Source organism: Lithobates pipiens, unplaced genomic scaffold (genome assembly GCF_037356315.1).
Source record: "Lithobates pipiens isolate NorthernLeopardFrog02 unplaced genomic scaffold, aLitPip1_a1.2 Scaffold_1, whole genome shotgun sequence".
NCBI classification, from domain to species: Eukaryota; Metazoa; Chordata; class Amphibia; order Anura; family Ranidae; genus Lithobates; species Lithobates pipiens.
Genome location: NW_027507685.1, coordinates 254,617,402 through 254,643,091, shown reverse-complemented (window position 1 = coordinate 254,643,091; position 25,690 = coordinate 254,617,402). Strand labels below are relative to the sequence as shown.

General features: G+C 47.3%; 1 protein-coding gene across 2 annotated transcripts in view; it reads right to left on the bottom strand.

The window, feature by feature from the left end:
- Nucleotides 1-25,690, bottom strand: part of KLHL4 (kelch like family member 4) — a 605,202-nt gene that overhangs the window by 7,046 nt on the left and 572,466 nt on the right. For both annotated transcript variants that reach the window (XM_077485270.1, XM_077485275.1), the window contains 2 exons: nucleotides 15,920-16,132; nucleotides 9,445-9,616 (listed from right to left, as the gene is read on the bottom strand). In XM_077485270.1, the coding sequence (XP_077341396.1) occupies nucleotides 9,445-9,616; nucleotides 15,920-16,132 (385 nt within the window). The remainder of the gene's footprint in view (nucleotides 1-9,444; nucleotides 9,617-15,919; nucleotides 16,133-25,690) is intronic.

The following is a 25,690-nucleotide window of genomic DNA, read 5'->3' as shown; positions in this document are numbered from 1 at the left end:
CAGCGTCATAAGTGACGGAACGCGTTGAATAGTTTTGTATGTATTCTTTTGTTTCTGAGCATGCGTAGTCTCGCTCTTACGATTTTTTTCCGCATGAAAACCGTATAAATTTTTTTTTAGTCCGCACATCCAGCTTTTGTCTGACGAAAAAGTGAAATCAGCTGTCAAAAAGCACCATATTAACGATCCAAAAATCGGCAGGTGGCACACATTTTTCCATCCGATTTTGGGATTGTGTGTATGAATAAAAAAACAAAATTCCCCCAATTGCCACAGGGATAAGCCACATCAGCACCTAAGACCTCCAGGCACCTCATGGTCAAAAAAGAAGACCAGAGAGAACATTACCGATCCTTTCCAGTGCCGCGCCTACCGTCACTATGGACTGCTACCTCACCAGGCCTCAATCCCTGGTCTCAATTACACAAGGGGACCCGGAAAATTACGTCTGCACTCTAATGTCGGAGGATGACTCACAGCCTGGCCTCCCCACAGTCAGCACCCCCTTGTAGCAACCCTCACCCATACACGCTTTATTAGCCCCTGAGTTACTGGACATCCAGCTCCAAGCCCTGGCACAACAACTCACTAGGGGCATAGCTCAGGAAGTGGGGAAGATCTCCAGGAAACTGAGGGGCGAAATAGATCAGCTCGGGGAGGGTACAGCCACGCTTGAGACAACATTTGATGAGACTATTCACTATCTGAAAGCTTTAGAAGCGGAAAATGTGTCCCTTTAGCATTCTGTTACCCAACTACAACTCCAGCAGGAGGATCTGGAAAACAGAGCGAGGCGCCAAAATCTCAGGATCCGTGGAGTGTCAGAAAAAGTGTCTAACAATATCAGATCATTCCTCCTGGGCCTGTTCAATTGTCTTGCTCCAGACATTGCTGATATCAACTGGAATGTGCCCACAGAACCCTGGCTCCTAAACCCCCAGTAGGTGCTAGATCAAACGTTCACCCTGGCAGCCCGTAACAGATACCACATTGATTACAAGGGGGGACAGAAGCCAAATTTTTTAGCGACACCCCCCCCAGATCATTCTGGCAAAAAGACGCTCTTTACGGCCTATTACTTCCTATCTCCAAAACAAAATTCCTTACTACTGGGGCTTCCCGTTCCGTCTCTCTGTCACGAAAGATGAAGTTAAACCCATCCTCTGTCACCCCTTATACGGGTTTGATTTTTCATCTCTGTTTCTTTTATGTTTTCTCCCACTGAGATGTCTTGAACTTGGTTTGATTTGGCTTTGTTTCCAGATAACTCCTAGAAGGTTTATAGTGAAAACCTTGCTTGCTCAAGCCAAAGATGGAGCAGCTTGGCGGGGCGCATTGTCTCGCCCTCACTGGAGACTGCCTTGCTCCCCCTACTGTCCTCCAACTGCGGTCAGGGACCCCTGAGATGACTTTGCTTCTCAGGCCTGCTACTGTTGTTAATGTTTTACCTTTTTGGCCTCTCCAGCCTGCTTGTTACCACACTACTGAACTCTACCCAGTTTTTTTTTTCTGAGGACCCTTTTTTTTTTCAATCTTTTTATTTTTTTATTCTCATTGATGTTGTATATCTCTTGCCTTCCAGGTTACCGTATACTGTATTACTAGTTACAAGGTTACTGCTTTGTTCCCATACCATAGAGGGATTACCCAGTGCATTAAGGGTACTCTGGCTTACTAATTTACCACTTATGGCTCTAAAGATATTGTCCTATAACATGAAGGGTTTGAACTCCATCAAGAAATGATGACTGGCTCTGAGGGAATTCAGGGCCTCCGCCACGGACGTGATCCTGATTCAGGAGACACACTTCCGAGCCGGAGGCTCAAAAACTTTGTTTCCATGATATCCTCTATCCAGGATCATGCCTCCTTAAAATGTAAGGCCCGGTGGGTGAATGATATTGGTGATATAGATGGGGATCAGTGGGAATGGACTTGGAATCGATACCTGCAGTCTCAGTTTCGGCCTCCCATAAGCACTTGCAACAGTTTATTCTGCACAGAGCTTATTGGATCCCTGTACAACTTCATGGCTGGGGCCGGAGAGATTCCCCCTATGCCCAAAATGCAAGGTACACCAGGGTGATTTAATACACCTGATTTGGAGATGCCCGAAACTCCACCATTACTACATGAATAACAGACTGTTATATCTGGCTAGAAAACTCATAACTCGCTACAGGGTGGCACCTACGGTCCCCACTGGGAAACAATGGATCAATTATGTCAACTCCCTACTTCTTAGGGAACACCTGGCTTACCGTCGCAGGAACGCTGTGCGAAAGTTTGATCTTATTTGGCAACCTTGGCTGGAGGATCCCAACCTTGCCCCACCGCAGTTAGTGATGGACAGGCTCCTGCGATAGTGACCCACTGAGAATACAAGGGAGGGGAGGAGGGGGGTGGAGGGGAGGGAGGGAAGGAGAAAAGAGAGGTAGGAAACACAGGTTATGTTATGTTTCACTAAAAAGCACTAGACTCCGCAATATCCGTCGGCTGGCAAAGTGTTTACTATAGACACTTAACATGTGTTTACTAGTGCTAGTTACTGGTTTCGTTGAAAATCACAAGTTCTGTAATATCTCCTGTTATTGCTCAATACTCACCTATGTTTGGGACATCCTGTTCAACATCTTTACCTATTTGATACAGTCAATGTATGTATTGGAAGGGCAACTCAACGATAAAAAAGATTTGATTAAAAAAAAAAAAATTTGCTTCCAAACACTTCCCGGTATCATATATGGCATTGGACTCATCTGGCAATGCTTGAGTTCCGGTACTTGTCAGGTGCTCCTGTCCTCTCCAGATTCAGTCCTCCCACTTGGACCCGCATGGTCGATACATAATACTGCAATGTATGTTTATGTCTAGTCCTCTTACCCTTATGAATGTTTATGCTCCTAATTCGGGTCAGCTTAAATTCCTAACTGAAACATTTGATCTGTTGAAACGCTACTCAAGGCCCTTCACGGTTGTGGGGGGGGGGGGGGGGGGGCGACTTTAATCATTTCTCCTACAAGAGATAGGAGTCCCCTAATCCAAACTACGCTACATTCCCAAATGCGATCTCTAGCATCCTCCTTCCATCAATTGATACAGGCTCATCCCCTCTTTGACGCCTGGAGGATAAAACACCCCACCAGCAAACAGTTTTTGTTCTACAACCCCCCCCCCCCCCCCCTACAAAATGTTTTCCAGGTCAAACTAACATTGTATCCTCTGATCTAGACCCTATCCCCTGGTCAGACCATGCCCCCCTAACCCTAGATCTTTCCCTCTCCACTGTTTACCCCAAGAAGTGCCATTGGGGACTCAATGAATCTTTAATGAACCACCATGAAACCAAAAGTAAACTTCTCTTGGCACTAACTGAATATTTTCAACTCAATACAGGTTCTGTTTCCAGTCCATCCACCCTTTGGGAGGCTCATAAGGCTTTTTTTTAGAGGGAAATGTATTTCTGTAAGCTCCCATAGGAAGAAAGATAAAGCCCTTTTAAAAACCTCTTTACTAGCTAAACTACTAACTGCTGAACGCGCTCTGGTGCTTTCTCCCACGGTGGTCCGACTGAAGTCCCTTCTATGGCAAAACAGAGATTCTATGAGTTCTCCAATAAGCCTCACAGCATGTAATGCCGTGTACACATGATCGGTAATTTGTCCAGTAAAAGACCGATGAGAGCTTTTGGTCGGAAAATGCGACCATGTGTACGCTCCATCGGACTTTTGCTGGCCGAATTCCAGCCAGCTAAAGATTGAGAGCATGTTCTCAATTTTTCGGTCGGAAAAAGTTCTGTTCGGGAATTCCGATCATCTGTAGCAATTCCGACACGTAAAGTTCCTACGCAAACTCAGAAACAATTTAATGCATACTCGGAAACATTAATCTTCATTTTTTCGTCTCATCATAGTGTTGTACGTCACCGCGTTCTTGAGGGTCGAAAGTTCAGCGAACTTTTGTGTGACCGTGTGTATGCAAGCCAAGCTTGAGCGGAATTCCATCGGAAAAAAACATCCAAGATTTTTCTGACAGAAAATCCGCTCATGTGTAGTCTCCTGATTCAACCCTAGACCCTTTCAACCCTTTCCTGTCCATTTGAAACAATCAGATGTTATGCTACTCATTGCCCATGGACTATGACCCGGGTCTTTGATGACTTCTATATTAACCCCCGCCCTCTATCCCCTATTTGATCAAGAGTCTTTCAAGACCTTCTTGGATGGTATCCAGCTACCTACCCTCCCGCAAATCCCCTGGACAGCCTTCCTTATTCTTACTATAAGACATTCTCTTCCACCTTAATGCCCCATTTACTGTCTTTATATAACTCCCTTTTACAAGGTAAGCTCCCACAGCACACATTTTTACATTCCTTCATCTCGATCATACCCAACCTGGGCAAAGGCCCATCTCTTCCAGACAATAGACCGATAGCTCTTTAAAATACTGACTACAAAATCTTTACGAAAATTCCTGGGCAACCGTTTATCCCAATTCCTGACAAAATTGATCGTCAAGGACCAAGTGCATTTCGTCCCTACTAGACATGCGGGAGACAATACTAAACGCACCATAGATCTCATAGACATGTTAAATAGAGTACACAGACCTGCCATAATTCTCAGCTTAGATGCTCAGAAAGCATTTGACAGGTTGAGCTGGCCCTACATGTTCGCCACCCTAACCAAATTTGGATTCTGGGCCCTTTTATATCTGCTCTACACATCCTTTACTCCCACCCTTCATTGTTGGTGTTACCTGGTGCAGTAAAATATGGTGTCCCCTTTCGTCCTGCCTAGGCTGCCTGCACCCTGCAGGCAGCGCATGGTCACGGGGCGCACCCAAAACCAGTCCCTGTAAATGATAGTATAGGGTGGTATAGTGACAGGTTAGGGTAGTATAGAGTGGTATAGTGGCAGGTTGGGGTGGGTGGGATTGGTATATTGGAAGTTTGGGCTGGTACAGGGCAATTTGGGGGTGGTACAGGGTAGTTTGGGGGTGGTACAGGGCAGGTGGGGGTGGCACAGGGCAGGTTGGGGTGACACAGGTTAGGGTATTATAGAGTGGTATAGTCGCAGGTTGGGGTGGTATGGGGTAGGTTGGATTGGTATATTGGCAGATTGGGTGGTACAGAGCAGTTTTGGGTGGTACAGAGCAGGTTTGGGTGGCACAGGGCAGTTCGGGGTGGCACAGAGCAGGTTGGGGTGGCACAGGGCAGGTTAAGGTGGAACAGGGTAGGTTGGGGTGGTACAGGGCAGGTTGGGTTGGTACGGGGAAGGCAGGGAAGGTTGGGGTGACACAGGGCAGGTTGGGGGTGGCACAGGGCAGGTTTGGGGTGGTAAAAGGCAGGTAGGGATGTGTGACAGTGTGCTGTGCAGTAACTTATAGCATACCTCTGATTACCTCATGCTTGCAGATGATGACTCGGGCGGGTCTGCTGTTTCCTCGGGTATATCTCCTTTAGCTGTGGGATCGGTGTGAAGGGGGCTGTGGGAGGAGTGGAGGAGACAACCACACCCCCAGCCCCGCCCACCTAATCCATCTGCCATGAGATATTGGAGATCCTGGCCTGAGTGACAGAACGGGAGTGTTATAGGCAGCCTCCTCCCGTCCCCAGCACGGCTGAATGCCCTGCTCCGCAAGCTATAGCGTTTAGTGGCGGCCCCCGGTGTCACCCCTCTGGTGGGTGTCACCTGGTGTGGGCCGCACCCCCCGCACCGCCATAGCAATGCCACTGCCCTTCATCCCAGGTCCGAATGGCCTCCTTTTTATCTCAGACATTCCCAATGAATAACGGCACCAGACAATGCTGCCCTCTCCCCCCGTTACTTTTTATCCTTTGTCTAGAACCCCTAGCAGTGGCTATCCGGTCTCACCCTGACATCCGAGATATTCCCATGCGCCAAAGGGAATATAAATTATCTTCATTTGTGGATGACATTCTAGTGACTCTCACTAACCCACATATTTCTCTTCCATCTTTACTCACCTTACTATCAAGATTCAGCAATCTGTCCGGGTATAAAATCAATACCTCTACAACGGAGGCACTGCCTCTTCATATCCCGTCTGTAGAACTGAATTTGTTACAACACTCGTTCCCATATCACTGGTGCTCCTCCTCCCTCAAATACCTAGGCGTGCAAATCACCCCAACTTACGCTTCCCTATATCAGGCCAACTATGTCCCCCGTTTCAAGAAATCATTGGCATGCTAAAGCGTTGGAACCCACTCCCAATATCTTGGATAGGCAGGATTAATGTTCTAAAAATGCCTGTTATGCCTAAACTGCTATATTTCTTTTGAGATCCTATCTTCTCCCCATGTCACAATTAAAATTAGTCAAACGTTGGTTCCTTAATTTCCTTTGGAATGACAAGGCCCATAGGGTAGCAAGCTCTGCGATCTTCTCCCCTAGGCATGGGGGGGGGGTGGTCTGGGGCCTCCAGATGTTTATAAAAACTATTTAGCATCCCACCTTCGGGCAGTAGTCTCCTGGTCCAGCCTAGTAGCTCCGAATAGATGGGCGGAAATCGCCATCCCCATGATGGCATTGGTGGAGGATGCTATTGACAGGCCCATTGGGGTCTGGGAGTTATGGGACAAATCTGAGTATGGTTCCTCCTCCTGTCCCATTTATCCTCCCATCCACGCACCTTGCTGATATAGGTCCCCTTTATATTTCCACTTCCCTTGATGACTCTTGGGTGCCAACCAGATTACTATCCCCTCACCCCATGGTATACATTTTTATGTTGTTCAAAATTGCTATATACTCCCAGCTGTAATCCAGAGAAATATTGTTATAGCCCTCAACTGGTCTGTGTTAAGGCCCATACACACGATCGGACTTTTTGACAACAAACATGCAAATGAGCTGTTTTGGAGCAACATCCGACCGTGTGTACGCTCCATCGGACAAACTTTATTGGTTTTCATCGGACTTTTGTTGGCTTTGCGAACGGACAAACTTTCTGGCAACAAAAGTCCGATGGAGCAAAGTCCGATCGTGTGTACAGAAAACCATAGGACTTTTGTACAAAGTACAAACACGCATGCTCAGAACCAATGCAAAAGATCAGACAACAATACGTAAGTTGACCAAAGGGTGGCGCCGGAGTAATTGAACGTCCTCTTTTGAAGTGTCGTCAGTATGTTGAAACGTCACTACGTTCGTATTTGTTGCCTAAAATTCCAATCATGTGTATGCAATAGAAATTCGCGGCCAACGCCCTTTGTACAAAAGTCCACGGGAAAGTTTGTACAAAGTCTGATCGTGTGCATGAGGCTTAAAGCTATCCCATAGTTTGTAGACGCTATAACTTTTGCGCAAACCAATCAATATAGGCTTTTTGGGATTTTGTTTTACCAAAAAATAAGTAGCAGAATACAAATTGGCCTAAATTGATGAAGAAATTTTCTTTTTTTTAATTTATTTTTTTATTGAGAATGTTTTATAGAAAAAAGCAGAAAACGTTTTTTTTTTTTTTTTTATAATCGGGGGCCTTTTTGTTGTTGTTGTTTATAGCGAATGTGCTCTCAAAGTCAGAGCATACGTCGCTGGAGAGATACAAAGTAACATTGTTTCTAAACATTGGTCAGACAGGAGATAGAGAGGTACAAAGTAACATTATTTATAAACATTGATCAGTGTGAGATAAAAAGATACAAAGTAACATTGTTTATAAACATTGATCAGGGTGAGATAGAAAGATACAAAGGAACATTGTTACTTCTGTATTTATTTAATTTATCTGCAAAGCAAAGGAAAAAGCTTTGATCTGCATATCATTTAAAGCGGCCTTAAAAGTAAAACATCTTTATTTTTTTTTATTTTTTTCATGTGTTCCTATTTAACTGCTTATTAAAACTTAGCTTCCATAATAAACCCTAATTAACCCCCCACCCCTCTTTTACTCTGAACTAATATTTTACTACTGATTTTTTATTTTTTTCCATTTTTTTTATCTTTTATTTTTTAAACTAATAAAATGTACACTTTTTTAATTTTATTGATTTCTATAAGAATTGTCATTTTGTTGTCCCTTTAGATGTGACAGATTATAGAATAAAATGAATACTTTGTATAAGGGATGCACTGATACTGGGTTTTTATCGGCGAGTATGAGTACCGATACCTTGCGCTGCAATTTACATCAATACAAAATAAATGGGCGCAAATCACATTGCAAAGAATCGATTGCGATTTAAACAGGAATGCGGTGCACTTACTGTATGAATTGCATGGGATTTCCCCCACCACTCCTGTGCGTATGTGTATAGGAAAGCAAAGCGCCATCTAGTGGGCAGTTTGTTAAAAAAAATTTAACTCACATTAAGTACCTCTCTGGTCAAATGCAAAATCTGCATAGGTGTCCCAGTCCCGCCGATGATAGAAAATGACAGCCGCTGGAGGTGCTCACAGGGCTGGAGGAGAAGTTCTGGGAACCCTGTATGTATAGGGCGGAAGTAATGTCAGCTTGGAGGTGGACTGCCTCTACATTTCCTCCAGCCCTGTGAGCACCACCAGTGGCGGTGATTTGCTATCATCGGCGGGACTGTGCAGCAGACCCCCCCTTTTACTTATCTGAACCCGTTCTTTCTCACCCCGAGGGATGAGCACACCAGCTCTAGCCGGTGTCTTGTGTCCTGATTGGATAGATTGATAGCAGTGCAGCCATTGGCCCCCGCTGCTGTCAATCAAATCCAATGATACGGGGGGGCGGAGCCGAGTCCTGCTGTCTGTGCCAATAGACGCTGCAGCAGGACACGGGAGCGCGCCCGCACAGGTGTCCCGAAGGAGAACGCTTCTCCGATAGGGCCCTCTAGAAGAGGAGGAGCCACGAGCGCCGCTGAGGGACCCCAGAAAAGGAGGATCTGGGCCATGCTGTGCAAAACCCACTACACAGAGGAGGTAAGTATGACATGTTTGTTATTATTTTTATTTTTTTTTAAACAAGGGTTTAGTAACCCTTTAAAGGGAGTTAAAACATTTTTAATAAACTGCCCACTAGATGGCGCTTCCCTTTCTATACACACACACACACACACGTGGGAGCTGTGGGGGAAATCACATGCAATTCAGACAGGAATCGCATTGCATAAAAAAATAAAATAACTTGTGTATAGCAATTTCATCAAAATAAATATTTGTTTGCTCTAAAAAATAAAAATCAAATATATGTAGTACTTTGTTATCTTAAGTTAATGTCCAATAAACAGGTCCATAGCAGAAAAGTCTAATTAGCTCTGCTCCAGGAGAGGGTGTAAAGGGGTGTGAAGAGCTGAACTTGTTAAGAGCTTCTGATCCTGAAATAATTAATCTTCTGATTTTATTGGATCTGTAATATTTTCAATGTATTCATTACAAACATTTGGGAACCCGAAAGATAAGGTAGACATGTAGCTTTCAGTGACGCGTGGAAATGTGCGTAACCCACCTGTGTCCACTCATTGGTCTGCGTGTCGTAAGACTCCACTGTGTTGAGGTACGTTTGGCCATCATATCCGCCCACAGCGTACAGCCGATCTCCGAGTGCGCAGACTCCAACGGCATCCCTGGGAATGCTCAGCGGGGCCACTGTTGTCCAGTTGTCCGTTTTAGGGTCATATCTTTAATTGGAGAAAAGTATCGCTAGGTCAGTTTTGTAAGCAATACCAGTAGACCCAACATCAAAGTTGAATATGTCCATGTCACTTATGATAGGGTGCCAACAAGGGATAAGCTAAACTGCCTTGGGTTGCCAAACCCAAACCCCATAGAAGTCAACTGGTGCCAAATCTGTCAAATGAACAATGTCAAATTCCTAGGCTAATAGGCAAAGGTCTTTCACAAAAATAGCATGGGGAGCAACCACCAATGCAAAATTTTAACAAAATTCAGGTAAGCCAAGCCAATTTTGTCAAAATTTTAACAAAATTCAGGTAAGCCAAGCCATTACCATTCAGGTAAACCAGGCCAGATGCCCTCAGCAAGCATGAGGGAGTACTTTTCCAGCCCCCCCCCCCCCCTTTGCAAAGCACTTTGTCCCCCACGTTGATGAGGAGAAGGACCTCTTTCCCCAAAATTTGGCAATGATGTAACCCCTTTGATCCTCGCCTAGTCTGTATATGACCAGGTGACATCAGTGGTTGGTAAGTACATGATGGGTGCAAACAATCATTGTCGGTTGGAAGCTGCCATGTTTCATCCATGCTGGACAGCCTAAATGTCTAGCATTAAGATGAAGGTCCTTGGGTTGCCAAACCCAAACCCCATAGAAGTCAACTGGTGCCAAATCTGTCAAATGAACAATGTCAAATTCCTGGGCTAATGGGCAAAGGGCTTTCAAAAAAATAGCATGGGGAACAACCACCAATGCAAAAGCCAAGCCAATTTTGTCAAAATTTTAACAAAATTCAGGTAAGCCAAGCCATTACCATTCAGGTAAACCAGGCCACATGTGCTCAGCAAGCATGAGGGAGTACTTTTCCAGGCCCCCCCCCCTTTGCAAAGCACTTTGTCCCCCACGTTGATGAGGAAAAGGACCTCTTCCCCCAAAATTTGGCAATGATGTAACCCCTTTGATCCTCGCCTAGTCTGTATATGACCAGGTGACATCAGTGGTTGGTAAGTACATGGTGGGTGCAAATAATTATTGTCGGTTGAAAGCAGCCATGTTTCATCCATGCTGGACAGCCTAAATGTCTAGCATTCAGATGAAGGTCCTTGGGTTGCCAAACCTAAACCCCATAGAAGTCAACTGGTGCCAAATCTGTCAAATGAACAATGTCAAATTCCTGGGCTAATAGGCAAAGGGCTTTCAAAAAAATAGCATGGGGAACAACCACCAATGCAAAATTTTACCACAATCCAGGTAAGCCAAGCCATACCAGGCCACATGCCCTCAGCAAGCATGAGGGGGTACCTTGCCATGGGGAACTCCCTTTGCAAAGCGCTTTGTCCCCCACGTTATTGAGGAAAAGGACCTCTGCCCCCAAAATGTGGCAATGATGTAACCCCTTTGATCCTCGCCTAGTCTACATATGACCAGGTGACATCAGTGGCTGGTAAGGACATGGTGTTTGCAAACAACCATTGTCGGTTGGAAGTTGCCATGTTCCATCCATGCCGGACTCCCTAAATGTCTAGCATTCAGAGGAAGGTCCGAACAGCCAGTGTTCAGTCCTGACTTACGATTGGACCAGACATTGAGCTCATCCCTAGTGACAGCGCTATGTCTCTGCATTCCAGCAGTGCTTCTGAGTTATCTCCTTGTTGAATAGGCTTCCACTGAAGACTACAGGTGGGTTTCAAACCCTATTACACGGTCCACCGTTGTTACCATTGGGAAACCCTCCCTGACAAATGGGATGCAACTGTCGCTGGAGAACATGTAGGTGGGTGTTTCAAATCATGTTACACAAACACGGTCCACTGTTGTCACCATCAGGAAACCCTCCATTAGAAATGTGATGCAACTGTCGCTGGAGAACATGTAGGCAAGAAGTGGCTGCAAAGTGGTGGCAGTCAGTCATTTATTGTCTCCCAGCTCCTTAGTGTGTTAAATAGCATCAAGTCATGGTGCTTTGTGTGCAAAAAAACAATAAAAAACAAAACTACAGTATCAGGCTCTATTTTTGAAAGCTGTTATGCACACTAAAAGTTGAGAGACAATGGGGCTGATTTACTAAGACGAATGCGCTGCGCCGGTTCATACCTCCATTTGTGCGCCAGATAAATGATAAAGTCAGCGTATGAACCGCATAAACGAAACACATAATATGCCGGCGCAATTGATAATAGCGCACGCCGTATCATTCACACAGGGGCAACACGACTTCAAGCGTGACTTTGGGAGGCAACTTGGACACGACTTGAGTGTGAGTCACAGCGTGACTTGGGGCGACTTACAACACGTCTTTAAGTCGCCCCCAGGCCAGGTTCCCCTTAAAATCCATGCCAGACTTGAATGGCCTGGTATGGATTTTGAGGGGGACCCCCACGCCATTTTTAAAAAAAAATTTGGGCGCGGGGTTCCCCTTAATATCCATACCATTCCAACCCTTCCATTCTCAAAAACAAAAAATGATCACCTTCCCTACCAGCTTCTGGTGACCATACAAGACATAAGGAGGTATCTACCCCAGTCGTGGTTAGTGATGGCCGAACGGTTCGCCCGGCGGTCGTTTGGCGACGAATTTCGGTCGTTCGCGGTCCGCTCGTTCGGCGGACTATTGGCGCCGTTCGCCCCGGCGGACCTTCGTGTTTAATGTGTAAATAACTTTGACCTATGATGACACATCCATCATGGGGTACAGGACAGCCAATTGAGACATGACAGCACATGGACACTTGGACATTCCCCCTAACCTATAAATACACCCGATCCGGTGGCCATTTTACATTCTTTTTTCTGTCACTATAGGGAAAGGTTGCTGTGTGGAGTAGGGAGAGATATATCGCTAGCTATTTGGTACACAAAAGTTCTTTTCAGGACTGGTATAGGTGTTAGGTGTATATAGGTTTGCTGTGCTACTGATTGTTGCAGCAGCCTGAGTGTCTTTTGTCAGTTTAGAGGAAGGGACAGGACGGTGTGTGCTGCAGGGAGAGTCAGTTTAGTCATCATCATCATCATCATCATCATTAGCTGTTACTATAAGGTCCACAAAAGATCTATTCCAGTAACCACTAATCGTTCCAGTCTCCTCTTTTTTGCCAGTTTGTATAGGGACAGGAAGGAAGCAGTGTGTCAGGCAGTGAGGGTCAGTTTAAAGAGTTGCTGTTACTATTAGTTCCACAAAGGTTCTTTTCAGGACTGGTATCAGTGGTACGGTAATAGGCTTGTACACGTATAATATTCTTTCTTCCAAATATAGAAAGAATATTATACTTGACTGCTGCCCTTCTGCTGCAGTCTGCTAATCATTCACAACTCACTTGTTCCACAAAGCTATTTATCAGGACTGGTAACTTGGTCTGTGTAGGGTGCTACAGTACATAGGGTTGAGTGAGGTACAGTCTGCTGTTCTGTAAGGACCGCTATCGGTCCACAATAGATAGGGTTGAGGTGCACCACTGCTGACCGCTGCCCTATACTGCAGCAGTCCTTCAGCAGTATAGGGACTGACCTACAGTCTGCTAATCACTAACACACAACCTGCTTGGTCCACAAAAGTTCTTATAAGGACTGGTAACTTGGTCTAGGGTGCTACAGTACATAGGGTTGAGTGCAGTACAGTCTGCTGTTCTGTAAGGACCCCTATCGGTCCACAATAGATAGGGTTGAGGTGCACCACTGCTGACCGCTGCCCTATACTGCAGCAGTCCTTCATTGGTATAGGGCAGTGATGGCGAACCTTGGCACCCCAGATGTTTTAGAACTACATTTCCCATGATGCTTTGGCACTCTGCAGCATAGTGGAGCATCATGGGAAATGTAGTTCCAAAACATCTGGGGTGCCAAGGTTCGCCATCACTGGTATAGGGACTAAAGTACAGTCTGCTAATCACTAACACACAACCTGCTTGGTCCACAAAAGTTCTTATAAGGACTGGTAACTTGGTCTAGGGTGCTACAGTACATAGGGTTGAGTGAGGTACAGTCTGCTATTCTATAAGGACTGTTATCGGTCCACAATACATAGGGTTGAGGTGCACTACTGCTGACCGCTGCCCTATACTGCAGCAGTCCTTCATTGGTATAGGGACTGAAGTACAGTCTACAAATCACTAACATACAACCTGCTTGGTCCACAAAAGTTCTTATAAGGACTGGTAACTTGGTCTAGGGTGCTACAGTACATAGGGTTGAGTGCGGTACAGTCTGCTGTTCTGTAAGGACCGCTATCGGACCACAATAGATAGGGTTGAGGTGCACCACTGCTGACCGCTGCCCTATACTGCAGCAGTCCTTCATTGGTATAGGGACTGACGTACAGTCTGCTAATCACTAACACACAACCTGCTTGGTCCACAAAAGTGTATATATGCCCCTACCCTCCTCTTTGAAGAGGTTGAGCGGTGTCATATTTCTACTGGGGCTGCTTATGAGGGGATCACACCATCCCTGTGCTGTGCTGACTTCCTCCTGGGGGTTCTTATTATGAGGGGATCACACCATCCCTGTGCTGTGCTGACTTACTCCTGGGGCTGCTTACGGTGCTGCTGTCAGTGCTGTATATCACGGTGCTGGTGTGAGTGCTTAATGTCACGCTGCTCCTGTCAGTGCTCTCTATCACGCTGCTGCTGTCAGTGCTGTATATCACGGTGCTGATGTCAGTGCTTAATGTCACGCTTCTGATGTCAGTGCTCTCTATCACGCTGCTGCTGTCAGTGCTGTATATCACGGTGCTGATGTCAGTGCTGTATGTCACGCTTCTGATGTCAGTGCTCTCTATCACGGTGCTGCTGTCAGTGCTGTATATCACGGTGCTGATGTCAGTGCTGTATGTCACGCTTCTGATGTCAGTACTCTCTATCACGGTGCTGCTGTCAGTGCTGTATATCACGGTGCTGATGTCAGTGCTTAATGTCACGCTTCTGATGTCAGTACTCTCTATCACGGTGCTGCTGTCAGTGCTGTATATCACGGTGCTGATGTCAGTGCTTAATGTCACGCTTCTGATGTCAGTACTCTCTATCACAGTGCTGCTGTCAGTGCTGTATATCACGGTGCTGGTGTGAGTGCTTAATGTCACGCTTCTGATGTCAGTGCTCTCTATCACGCTGCTGCTGTCAGTGCTGTATATCACGGTGCTGATGTCAGTGCTTAATGTCACGCTTCTGATGTCAGTGCTCTCTATCACGCTGCTGCTGTCAGTGCTGTATATCACGGTGCTGATGTCAGTGCTTAATGTCACGCTTCTGATGTCAGTGCTCTCTATCACGCTGCTGCTGTCAGTGCTGTATATCACGGTGCTGATGTCAGTGCTGTATGTCACGCTTCTGATGTCAGTACTCTCTATCACGGTGCTGCTGTCAGTGCTGTATATCACGGTGCTGATGTCAGTGCTGTATGTCACGCTTCTGATGTCAGTACTCTCTATCACGGTGCTGCTGTCAGTGCTGTATATCACGGTGCTGATGTCAGTGCTTAATGTCATGCTTCTGATGTCAGTACTCTCTATCACGGTGCTGCTGTCAGTGCTGTATATCACGGTGCTAATGTCAGTGCTGTATGTCACGCTTCTGATGTCAGTACTCTCTATCACGGTGCTGCTGTCAGTGCTGTATATCACGGTGCTGATGTCAGTGCTTAATGTCACGCTTCTGATGTCAGTGCTCTCTATCACGGTGCTGCTGTCAGATGCCTCTATCACGGTGCATGTGTCATTCCGGTATGTCACGCTGCTGGTGATCATCTCCTGCACCCTCTTCTTTGCCTACCCTGGTCCCTGACCTTCCCTCTCCTCCATTGCCTTCATGTGCTCCACAGTCCTGAATTGTCAGAACAATTTCCCATATAAAAAAAGAATGCTTGTAGTTATCGATCCCAAATTCACCTCATACATGTATTATGTCATTGGCCATGTGGTGGGACTATGTTTGCCCAGCTAATAATTATTTGGTGGCTGCAAATTTGACCTAAAGGTTTGCGAAGTTCGCCTCCCATTGAAGTCAATGGGGCCCGCTGCGAACGTTCAGTTTCGTGAACGGTCGGCCCCGTTCGCGGTCCGCGTTCGCGAAACGTCCCGTCGGAAGTTCGTCCATCACTAGTCGTGGTCACAGACAATGAAAAACTGACACAACCAAAAGGTTTTGGCCATAGTTGGGCCTTAAACAATACTTCTGCTTGATGACGATGATGATGAAGATGATGATTGCTGATGATGATTATGACAATAATGACTACTATACAAGTTTACAGTTTGTTAAACTCTCCATTTCATCCACAATGTCAGTATATAAGAAGGCATCTCTCTCCGTTTTCTCACCTCTCCACACAGTCTGACAGGCGGGAACAGTGGTTGGATGCCGGGGCGTCGTGTCCTCCAACAGCGTAGAGAAATCCGTTGTATGTGGCCACTCCCACACCTCCCCTCCTCTTGGACATCGGCGCGCACATGCTCCACTTGTTTGTGTGTGGATCAAAGCACTCCATGGACTTCAGACAAGAACTGCCATCCCTGCCGCCCACCGCATACAGCCTGAGGGGGGAAATCAATAGAAGTGTGTTAGTCTTGTGGATCTTAGAAGATGGACAACCATTAGTCATAGGAAGACCCTACTGGTTTAGTGGTTAAAGTTCTCCAGGGGTTTACAGGCTCAGTGGTTTTAGTTCCCAAATGGTATACTGGCTAAGTGGTTATAGTTCCCAAGGTTATACTTGATCAGTGTTTATAGTTCCCCAGGGGTCTACTGGCTCCGTGGCTATAGTTCCCAAGGGTCTACTTGATCAGTGGTTATAGTTCCCAAGGGTCTACTTGATCAGTGGTTATAGTTCCCCATAGATCTACAGGCTCTGTGGTTATAGTTCCCAGGGGTCTACTGACTTAGTGGTTGTAGTTTCCAGGGGTATACTGGCTCTGCGTTTATAATTCCCCATAGGTCTACTGGCTCTGTGGTTACACTTCCCAATGGGTCCACTGGCTCTGTGGTTACAGTTCCCAGGGGTCTACTGGCTATGTGGTTATAGTTCCCCAATGATCTACAGGCTATGTTATTATAGTTCCCCAATGATCTACAGGCTCTGTGATTATAGTTCCCATTGGTTTACAGGCTTAATGGTTATAGTTCCCATTGGTTTACAGGCTTAATGGTTATAGTTCATATTGGTCTACTGTCTCTGTGTTTATAGTCCCCAGGGGTTTACTGGCTCTGTGGTTATAGTTCCCTATGGGTCTACTCTGTGGTCAAGTTCCCAGGGGTCTACTGGCTCTGTGGTTATAGTTACCCAGGGTCAAATGGCTCTAGGGTTATAGTTGCACAGTGATCTACAGGCTCTGTGGTTATAGTTCCCATTGGTTTACAGGCTTTATGGTTTTAGTTCATATTAGTCTAATGCCTCTGTGTTTATTGTCCCCAGGGGTTTACCAGCTCAGGCTCTGTGTTTATAGTCCCCCATGGGTCTACTCTGTGGTTATAGTTCCCAGGGGTCTACTGGCCCTATGGTTTTAATTCCCCAGGGTCTAATCGCTTTGGGATTATAGTTCCCCAATGGCCTAATGGCTCTGGGGTTATAGTTCCCCAAGGGCCTAATGGCTCTGGGGTTATAGTTCCCCAAGGGTCTAATGGCTCTGGGGTTATAGTTCCCCAAGGGTCTAATGGCTCTGGGGTTATAGTTCACCAAGGGTCTAATGGCTCTGGGGTTATAGTTCCCCAAGGGCCTAATGGCTCTGGGGTTTTAGTTCCCCAAATGCCTAATGGCTCTGGGGTTATAGTTCCCCAAGGGTCTAATGGCTCTGGGGTTATAGTTCCCCAAGGGTCTAATGGCTCTGGGGTTATAGTTCACCAATGGTCTAATGGCTCTGGGGTTATAGTTCCCCAAGGGTCTAAGGGCTCAGTATTTTTAATTCCCTAGAATTTTGAAACTCTTCTCCTTACCATTTTTGGTCATTTTCCTAAGTATCAAAGCACCGGCCCCTTTGTCTCTTGCAAGGGGCACCATCAGAGTCCTGGCAGACAAGTGACCATATCTACTGTGTACCTGAAAAGGACTCTGCCAAATGCCTGCAGCTATCACATGACTGGTTCGCTCACATTGGATCAAGTGACTGGCAGGATTCAAAAACAGTTCAGGGACTCCAGGAGAGGGTAAGAAATTCTGGCATGTGTATGTTATATTTTTTTCTAAGAAGAAATTACATTTACAGAATAGATCCACTTCAATTTTTCTCTTAAAACATACTACGTGTCCAACTAGTTCCATTGCTGATTCTGAATCCTGGCGGAAAGAGCTATGGCATCTCCTCACATGGAAGTTTAAACAGTAAAATCACCACAAAATATACTGTTCATCGCTCAGAGATCACACATTTCTATAAATCCTTGTGCCTGTGCAGTTCTTGGCTGTGTTTACAAATGTCTGACACACACTATATTACCAAAAGTATTGAGACACCTGCCTTTACACGCACATGAACTTTAGTGGCATCCCAGTCTTAGTCCGTAGGGTTCAATATTGAGTTGGCTCTGCCCTTTGCAGCTATAACAGCTTCAACTCTTCTGGGAAGGCCGTCCACAAGGTTTAGGAGATGTGTCTATGGGAATGTTTCACCATTCTTCCAGAAGAGCATTTGTGAGTAGTGATGGCCGAACAGTTCGCCCGGCGGTCGTTTCGCGGCGAATTTCAGGCTGTTCGCTGTCCGACAGCCCGGCGGACTTCCGTGTTTTTACTGTGTAAAGTTACTTTGACCTTATGACACATCCATCATGGGGTACAGGACAGCCAATTGAGACATGACAGCACATGGACACTTGGACATTCCCCCTAACCTATAAATACACCCGATCCGGCGGCCATTTTACATTCTTTCTTCTGTCACTATAGGGAAAGGTTGCTGTTTGGAGCAGGGACAGATAAAACGCTAGCTATTTGGTACACAAAAGTTCTTTTCAGGACTGGTATAGGTGTTAGGTGTATATAGGTTTGCTGTGCTACTGATTGTTGCAGCAGCCTGAGTGTCTTTTGTCAGTTTAGAGAAAGGGACAGAGCGCTGTGTCTGCTGCTATTTTAGGGACAGCCAGATTAGTCATCATCATGATTAGCTGTTACTATCAGGTCCACAAAAGAGCTATTCCAGTAACCAGTAATTGTTCCAGTCTCCTCTGCAGGAGTCCTTCATTGGTATAGGGACTGACGTACAGTCTGCTAATCACTAACACACAACCTGCTTGGTCCACAAAAGTTCTTATAAGGACTGGTAACTTGGTCTAGGGTGCTACAGTACATAGGGTTGAGTGAGGTACAGTCTGCTATTCTATAAGGACTGTTATCGGTCCACAATAGATAGGGTTGAGGTGCACTACTGCTGACCGCTGCCCTATACTGCAGCAGTCCTTCATTGGTATAGGGACTGACGTAAAGTCTTCTAATCAGTCACACACAACCTGCTTGGTCCACAAAAGTTCTTATAAGGACTGGTAACTTGGTCTAGGGTGCTACAGTACATAGGGTTGAGTGAGGTACAGTCTGCTGTTCTATAAGGACTGTTATCGGTCCACAATAGATAGGGTTGAGGTGCATCACTGCTGACCGCTGCCATATACTGCAGCAGTCCTTCATTGGTATAGGGACTGACGTACAGTCTGCTAATCACTAACACACAACCTGCTTGGTCCACAAAAGTTCTTATAAGGACTGGTAACTTGGTCTAGGGTGCTACAGTACATAGGGTTGAGTGAGGTACAGTCTGCTATTCTATAAGGACTGTTATCGGTCCACAATACATAGGGTTGAGGTGCACTACTGCTGACCGCTGCCCTATACTGCAGCAGTCCTTCATTGGTATAGGGACTGACGTAAAGTCTTCTAATCAGTCACACACAACCTGCTTGGTCCACAAAAGTTCTTATAAGGACTGGTAACTTGGTCTAGGGTGCTACAGTACATAGGGTTGAGTGAGGTACAGTCTGCTATTCTATAAGGACTGTTATCGGTCCACAATACATAGGGTTGAGGTGCACTACTGCTGACTGCTGCCCTATACTGCAGCAGTCCTTCATCGGTATAGGGACTAAGAGTTTTGTCACAGGGTGATTTAAAAAATGACAGGCAGAGGAAGAGGCAGGCCCTTCCGCAGGGGTGGTAGGGGTAGGGCAGGAGCACCAGCCTTGAGCCAAAGTGGGAAGTTGCAGAAGGTGCGTTCAATTACTTTAAAGGATGCACCAGACTTGGTTGAGTGGCTGACTCAGCCTTACTCTTCATCACCCTCCTCATCCTCTCGATCTGCAACCTCTTCTTCACTCTCTGCTATGTGCACCCCCAAAGACACTACCACCAACACCACCACCACCACCACCACATACCTTCCGCTTGAGTCACAGGAATTATTTTCCAATCCATATCAAGAGGACATTTCTGATGCGCAACCACTCTTGGTATTGGATCAGGAAGAGGAGGTAGCAACAACTGCTACTCAGCAGTCTGACAACAGTACCCAGATCAGCCCAAGGAGGAGGTTGGTCCCCGGTGTTGCTCCCTACTCCGAGATCTCTACTTATAGCGGTGGGGAAGGTGACATTGATGATGACGTGTCTAGTGATGTCACGTGGGTGCCCACAAGAGAGGAAGAGGAGGGGAGTTCAGAGGGAGATATGGACCAGCAGATAGGGAGGAGAAGCAGGAATAACTTACATTGCACAGGAGGGACAAAGCAGACTGCAAATGTATCAGGAGCGAGTCATCGACCATGTACGGTCACATCTCGCTCTCCCAGGACACCGGCACATGGCTCCGCAGTGTGGGCTTTTTTTAATGTGTCCGCTGCTGACAATAGCGTTGCCATCTGCAATCTTTGCAGTCAACGCATTAGTCGCGGTAAGCCCAACACTCACCTTGGGACGACCGCCTTAAGAAGGCACATGGGCAGCCATCACCGAGCCGAGTGGGAGCAACGGAACACACAAAGCCACACTGCAGGCTCTCACCGTCCAGCCTCGTCTTCTACTTCTCCTTCTCCTCTCTCCTCACAATTGTCCTCCACTCCACCTTCCATCACGCCAAGCTCACATTTTTCTGCAAAAAGGCAGGCTTCCATGGGCCTAATGTTCGAGCGTAAAAAAATGATGACGCCGGATAACCCTCTTGCCCAACGATTGACGGCTGGCTTGTCAGAACTCATAGCCCGCCAACTACTGCCATATAAACTGGTGGACTCGGAGGCCTTTCGCAAATTTGTGGCCATTGGAACACCACAATGGAAGGTCCCAGGAAGGAAGTATTTCTCTGAGAAGGGCATCCCAGAGCTATATGGACATGTTCAGCGGCAAGTGAATGTATCTCTGACACACAGTGTCGGTGCCAAGATACATCTGACCACAGACACGTGGTCTAGCAAACACGGGCAGGGAAGGTATATCACTTTTACTGCCCACTGGGTGAACCTTCTGACGGCCGTCAAGCATGTAATCCGTGGCACCCGTGTAGATTTGGTTTTACCGCCACGGATTGCATGCAGGCCTGACTCTTCTTCTCCTCCTCCTCCTACTCCATCCTCCTCCCTCTCCTCCTCAGCTGCCTCCTCCTTTTCCGCTGCTAGCGTCTCTTCCGCTGCACCGCCCAAACTCCCCAGAAGCTATTCGACATGCCAGGTGAGACGTTGCCATGCCGTGCTGCGTCTGTCGTGCCTGGAAGCCAAGAGCCACACTGGCCCGGCACTCCTTTCAGCTTTGCGTTCACAGGCAGATCAGTGGCTAACACCGCTCAATTTGACAGTTGGTAAAGTGGTGTGTGACAACGGTGCCAATCTGCTTAGCGCATTGAAACAGGGCAAAATCACGCACGTGCCCTGCATGGTACACGTCTTAAACTTGGTCGTGCAGCGATTCCTTGTCAAATACCCTGGGGTCCAGGACATCTTGCGGCAGGCAAGGAAAATCTCGGCCCATTTCAGAAGATCTTACACGGCCATGGCTCGCCTTGCTGACATTCAGCGGCGACACAATCTGCCGGTAAGACGTCTTATTTGCGATTGCCTGACGCGATGGAACTCAACCTTCTATATGCTTGATAGGCTGCTCCAGCAGAAACGTGCAGTTAACGTCTACCTGTATGAACTCTGCGGCAGAAACGGTTCTGGGGAGCTGGGGGTTTTTTCACCGCGCCAGTGGCTGCTCATGCGCGACGCATGCAGACTTCTGCGGCCATTTGAGGAGATCACCAAACTGGTCAGTCGCAGTCATGGCGCCATCAGTGACATGGTACCTTATGCCTTCTTTATGGAGCGTGCATTGCGTCGTGTCATTGATCAGGCTGTGGAGGAGCGGGAAGATGAGGAAGTCGCAATGCTGGATGAATTCCCAGGGGGGGCTACTCTATCTGAGACAAGTCAACAACAGGAGTCTGAAGAGGAGTCAGAGGAGGATGGTGCCGGGGCGGATGAGGAGGAGCAAGAAGAGCATGCTTTAAACCTTTCTGGGATCCCTGTTGTGCGTGGATGGGGAGAGGAGAATGAAGAGGACGACATTATCCTGGATGATGAGCAGGAGCCAGGCCACCACACTGCTTCCACTTTAGTGCAAATGGGGGCCTTCATGCTCCAGTGTTTTAATAGGGACCCCCGTATAAAAAGCATAAGGGTCAAGGACCAGTACTGGGTGGCAACGTACTTAGACCCCCGGTACAAACACAAAATGGCGGAAATGTTACCACCGTCGCAGAGGGCTGTCAGAATGCAGCACTTCCAGGCCTTGCTTCGAGAAATGCTGCATTCTGCTTTTGCGTGCGCTGGCAGAGGAGCAATTCCCACTCCCAGAGAAGGATTTGCGGGTACCAATCCAACAGCTCCTGCTAGAAGAGGCCGGTTTGAAGATGTGTTGGTGACTTCGGATATGAGGTCATTCTTTTAGCTGACCCATCGACAGGTGTCATCCGGATCCAGCATCAGGGAACGCCTAGACCGTCAGGTGTCCGACTACATTGGGTTAACGGCCGATGTGGACGCTCTGAGGAGTGATGAACCCCTGGACTACTGGGTGGGCAGGCTTGACCTCTGGCCAGAGCTTGCCCAATTTGCAATCAAACTGTTGGCTTGCCCCTCATCCAGTGTCCTGTCCGAAAGGACGTTCAGCGCAGCAGGGGGGATCGTGACCGATAAGCGTTCTCACCTAGCTCACGACAGTGTTAACTACCTCACATTTCTAAAAATGAATGAGGCATGGATCTCGGAGGAATTCAACACATGTGACCAGTAGACCATGTATATGTCTATAAACTATTTTTTTAATCAAGCACACAGACCTTCTTTCTGCATTTGGCTCACTTCCTTGTCCCAAAAAAGCACACCGTACTATATGCCCCTACCCTCCTCTTTAAAGAGGTTGAGTGGTGTCATATTTCTACTGGGGCTGCTTATGAGGGGATCACACCATCCCTGTGCTGTGCTGACTTCCTCCTGGGGGTTCTTATTATGAGGGGATCACACCATCCCTGTGCTGTGCTGACTTACTCCTGGGGGTTCTTATTATGAGGGGATCACACCATCCCTGTGCTGTGCTGACTTACTCCTGGGGGTTCTTATTATGAGGGGATCACACCATCCCTGTGCTGTGCTGAGTTTCTCCTGGGCCTGCTTATTATGAGGGGATCACACCATCCCTGTGCTGTGCTGACTTCCTCCTGGGGGTTCTTATTATGAGGGGATCACACCATCCCTGTGCTGTGCTGAGTTTCTCCTGGGCCTGCTTATTATGAGGGGATCACACCATCCCTGTGCTGTGCTGACTTACTCCTGGGGGTTCCTATTATGAGGGGATCACACCATCCCTGTGCTGTGCTGAGTTTCTCCTGGGCCTGCTTATTATGAGGGGATCACACCATCCCTGTGCTGACTTCCTCCTGGGGGTTCTTATTATGAGGGGATCACACCATCCCTGTGCTGTGCTGAGTTTCTCCTGGGCCTGCTTATTATGAGGGGATCACATCATCCCTGTGCTGTGCTGAGTTTCTCCTGGGCCTGCTTATCATGAGGGGATCACACCATCCCTGTGCTGTGCTGACTTCCTCCTGGGGGTTCTTATTATGAGGGGATCACACCATCCCTGTGCTGTGCTGAGTTTCTCCTGGGCCTGCTTATTATGAGGGGATCACACCATCCCTGTGCTGTGCTGACTTACTCCTGGGGGTTCCTATTATGAGGGGATCACACCATCCCTGTGCTGTGCTGAGTTTCTCCTGGGCCTGCTTATTATGAGGGGATCACACCATCCCTGTGCTGTGCTGACTTCCTCCTGGGGGTTCTTATTATGAGGGGATCACACCATCCCTGTGCTGTGCTGAGTTTCTCCTGGGCCTGCTTATTATGAGGGGATCACATCATCCCTGTGCTGTGCTGAGTTTCTCCTGGGCCTGCTTATCATGAGGGGATCACACCATCCCTGTGCTGTGCTGACTTCCTCCTGGGGGTTCCTTATTATGAGGGGATCACACCATCCCTGTGCTGTGCTGAGTTTCTCCTGGGCCTGCTTATTATGAGGGGATCACACCATCCCTGTGCTGTGCTGACTTACTCCTGGGGCTGCTTACGGTGCTGCTGTCAGTGCTGTATATCACGGTGCTGATGTCAGTGCTGTATGTCATGCTGCTGATGTCAGTGCTCTCTATCACGCTGCTGCTGTCAGTGCTGTATATCACGTTGCTGATGTCAGTGCTTAATGTCACGCTTCTGATGTCAGTGCTGTATATCACGGTGCTGCTGTCAGTGCTGTATATCACGGTGCTGATGTCAGTGCTTAATGTCACGCTTCTGATGTCAGTGCTCTCTATCACGGTGCTGCTGTCAGTGCTGTATATCACAGTGCTGATGTCAGTGCTTTATGTCACGCTGCTGATGTCAGTGCTCTCTATCACGGTGCTGCTGTCAGATGACTCTATCACGGTTCAGGTGTCATTGCTGTATGTCAAGCTGCTGGTGATCATCTCCTGCACCCTCTTCTTTGCCTACCCTGGTCCCTGACCTTCCTTCTCCTCCATTGCCTTCATGCGCTCCACAGTCCTGAATTGTCAGAACAATTTCCCATATAAAAAAAGAATGCTTGTAGTTATCGATCCCAAATTCACCTCATACATGTATTATGTCATTGGCCATGTGGTGGGACTATGTTTGCCCAGCTAATAATTATTTTGTGGCTGCAAATTTGACCTAAAGGTTTGCGAAGTTCGCCTCCCATTGAAGTCAATGGGGCCCGCCGCGAACTTTACGTTTCGCGAACTATCGGCCGCGTTCGCGAAACGTCCCGTCGGAAGTTCGTCCATCACTATTTGTGAGGTCAGGCGCTGATGTTGCACGAGAAGGCCTGGTCCGCAGTCTCCATTCAGCAAGATCTCTGGCTCCCAGGTGTCTTCTATACAGGTAACATGTCTTTTATAAAAGCAATGAGCTGTGATTGGGAGCACTCTCTTAAAGGGAGTGCTCCTAATCTCAGCTTTTTACCTGTATGTAGCGCCGGCTCCTGAAGAGCATGAGCTATGTGTTTTTGAAATTTAACGTTACACCTGAATAGCCCCCAGGACGCCTATGGCCTGGGGTGCGGATCCACCCGACTTTATGTCTTGGGCTTGGCTAGCTAACTCAACTCGCCTTGTTTGGAGGAGGAGAGATGCTGCCTATGACCCCAAGAACACCTCCTCACCGTCAAACATGGAGGTGGAAACGTTATGCGTTTGTGTTGCATTTCTGATAAGGGGACAGGACAACGTCACTGCAGCAAAGGTACGATGGACGGGGCCATGTACTGTCTTATGTTGGGTGAGAATCTCTTTCCCTTAACCAGGGCATGGAAAATGGGCCGTGGATAAGTATTCCAGCGTGAAAATTACCCACAACGCACGGCCAAGGCAACAAAGGAGTGGCTCAAGAAGAAGCACATTAAGGTCCTGAAGTGGCTTAGCCAGTCTCCAGACCTTAATCCCATAGAAAATATGTGGAGGGAGCTGAAGGTTCGAGTTACCAAACGTCAGACTGGAAACCTTAATGACTTAATCTGCAAAGAGGAGTTGGACAAAATCCCTCCTGAGATGTGCAAACCTGGTGGCCAACTACAAGAAA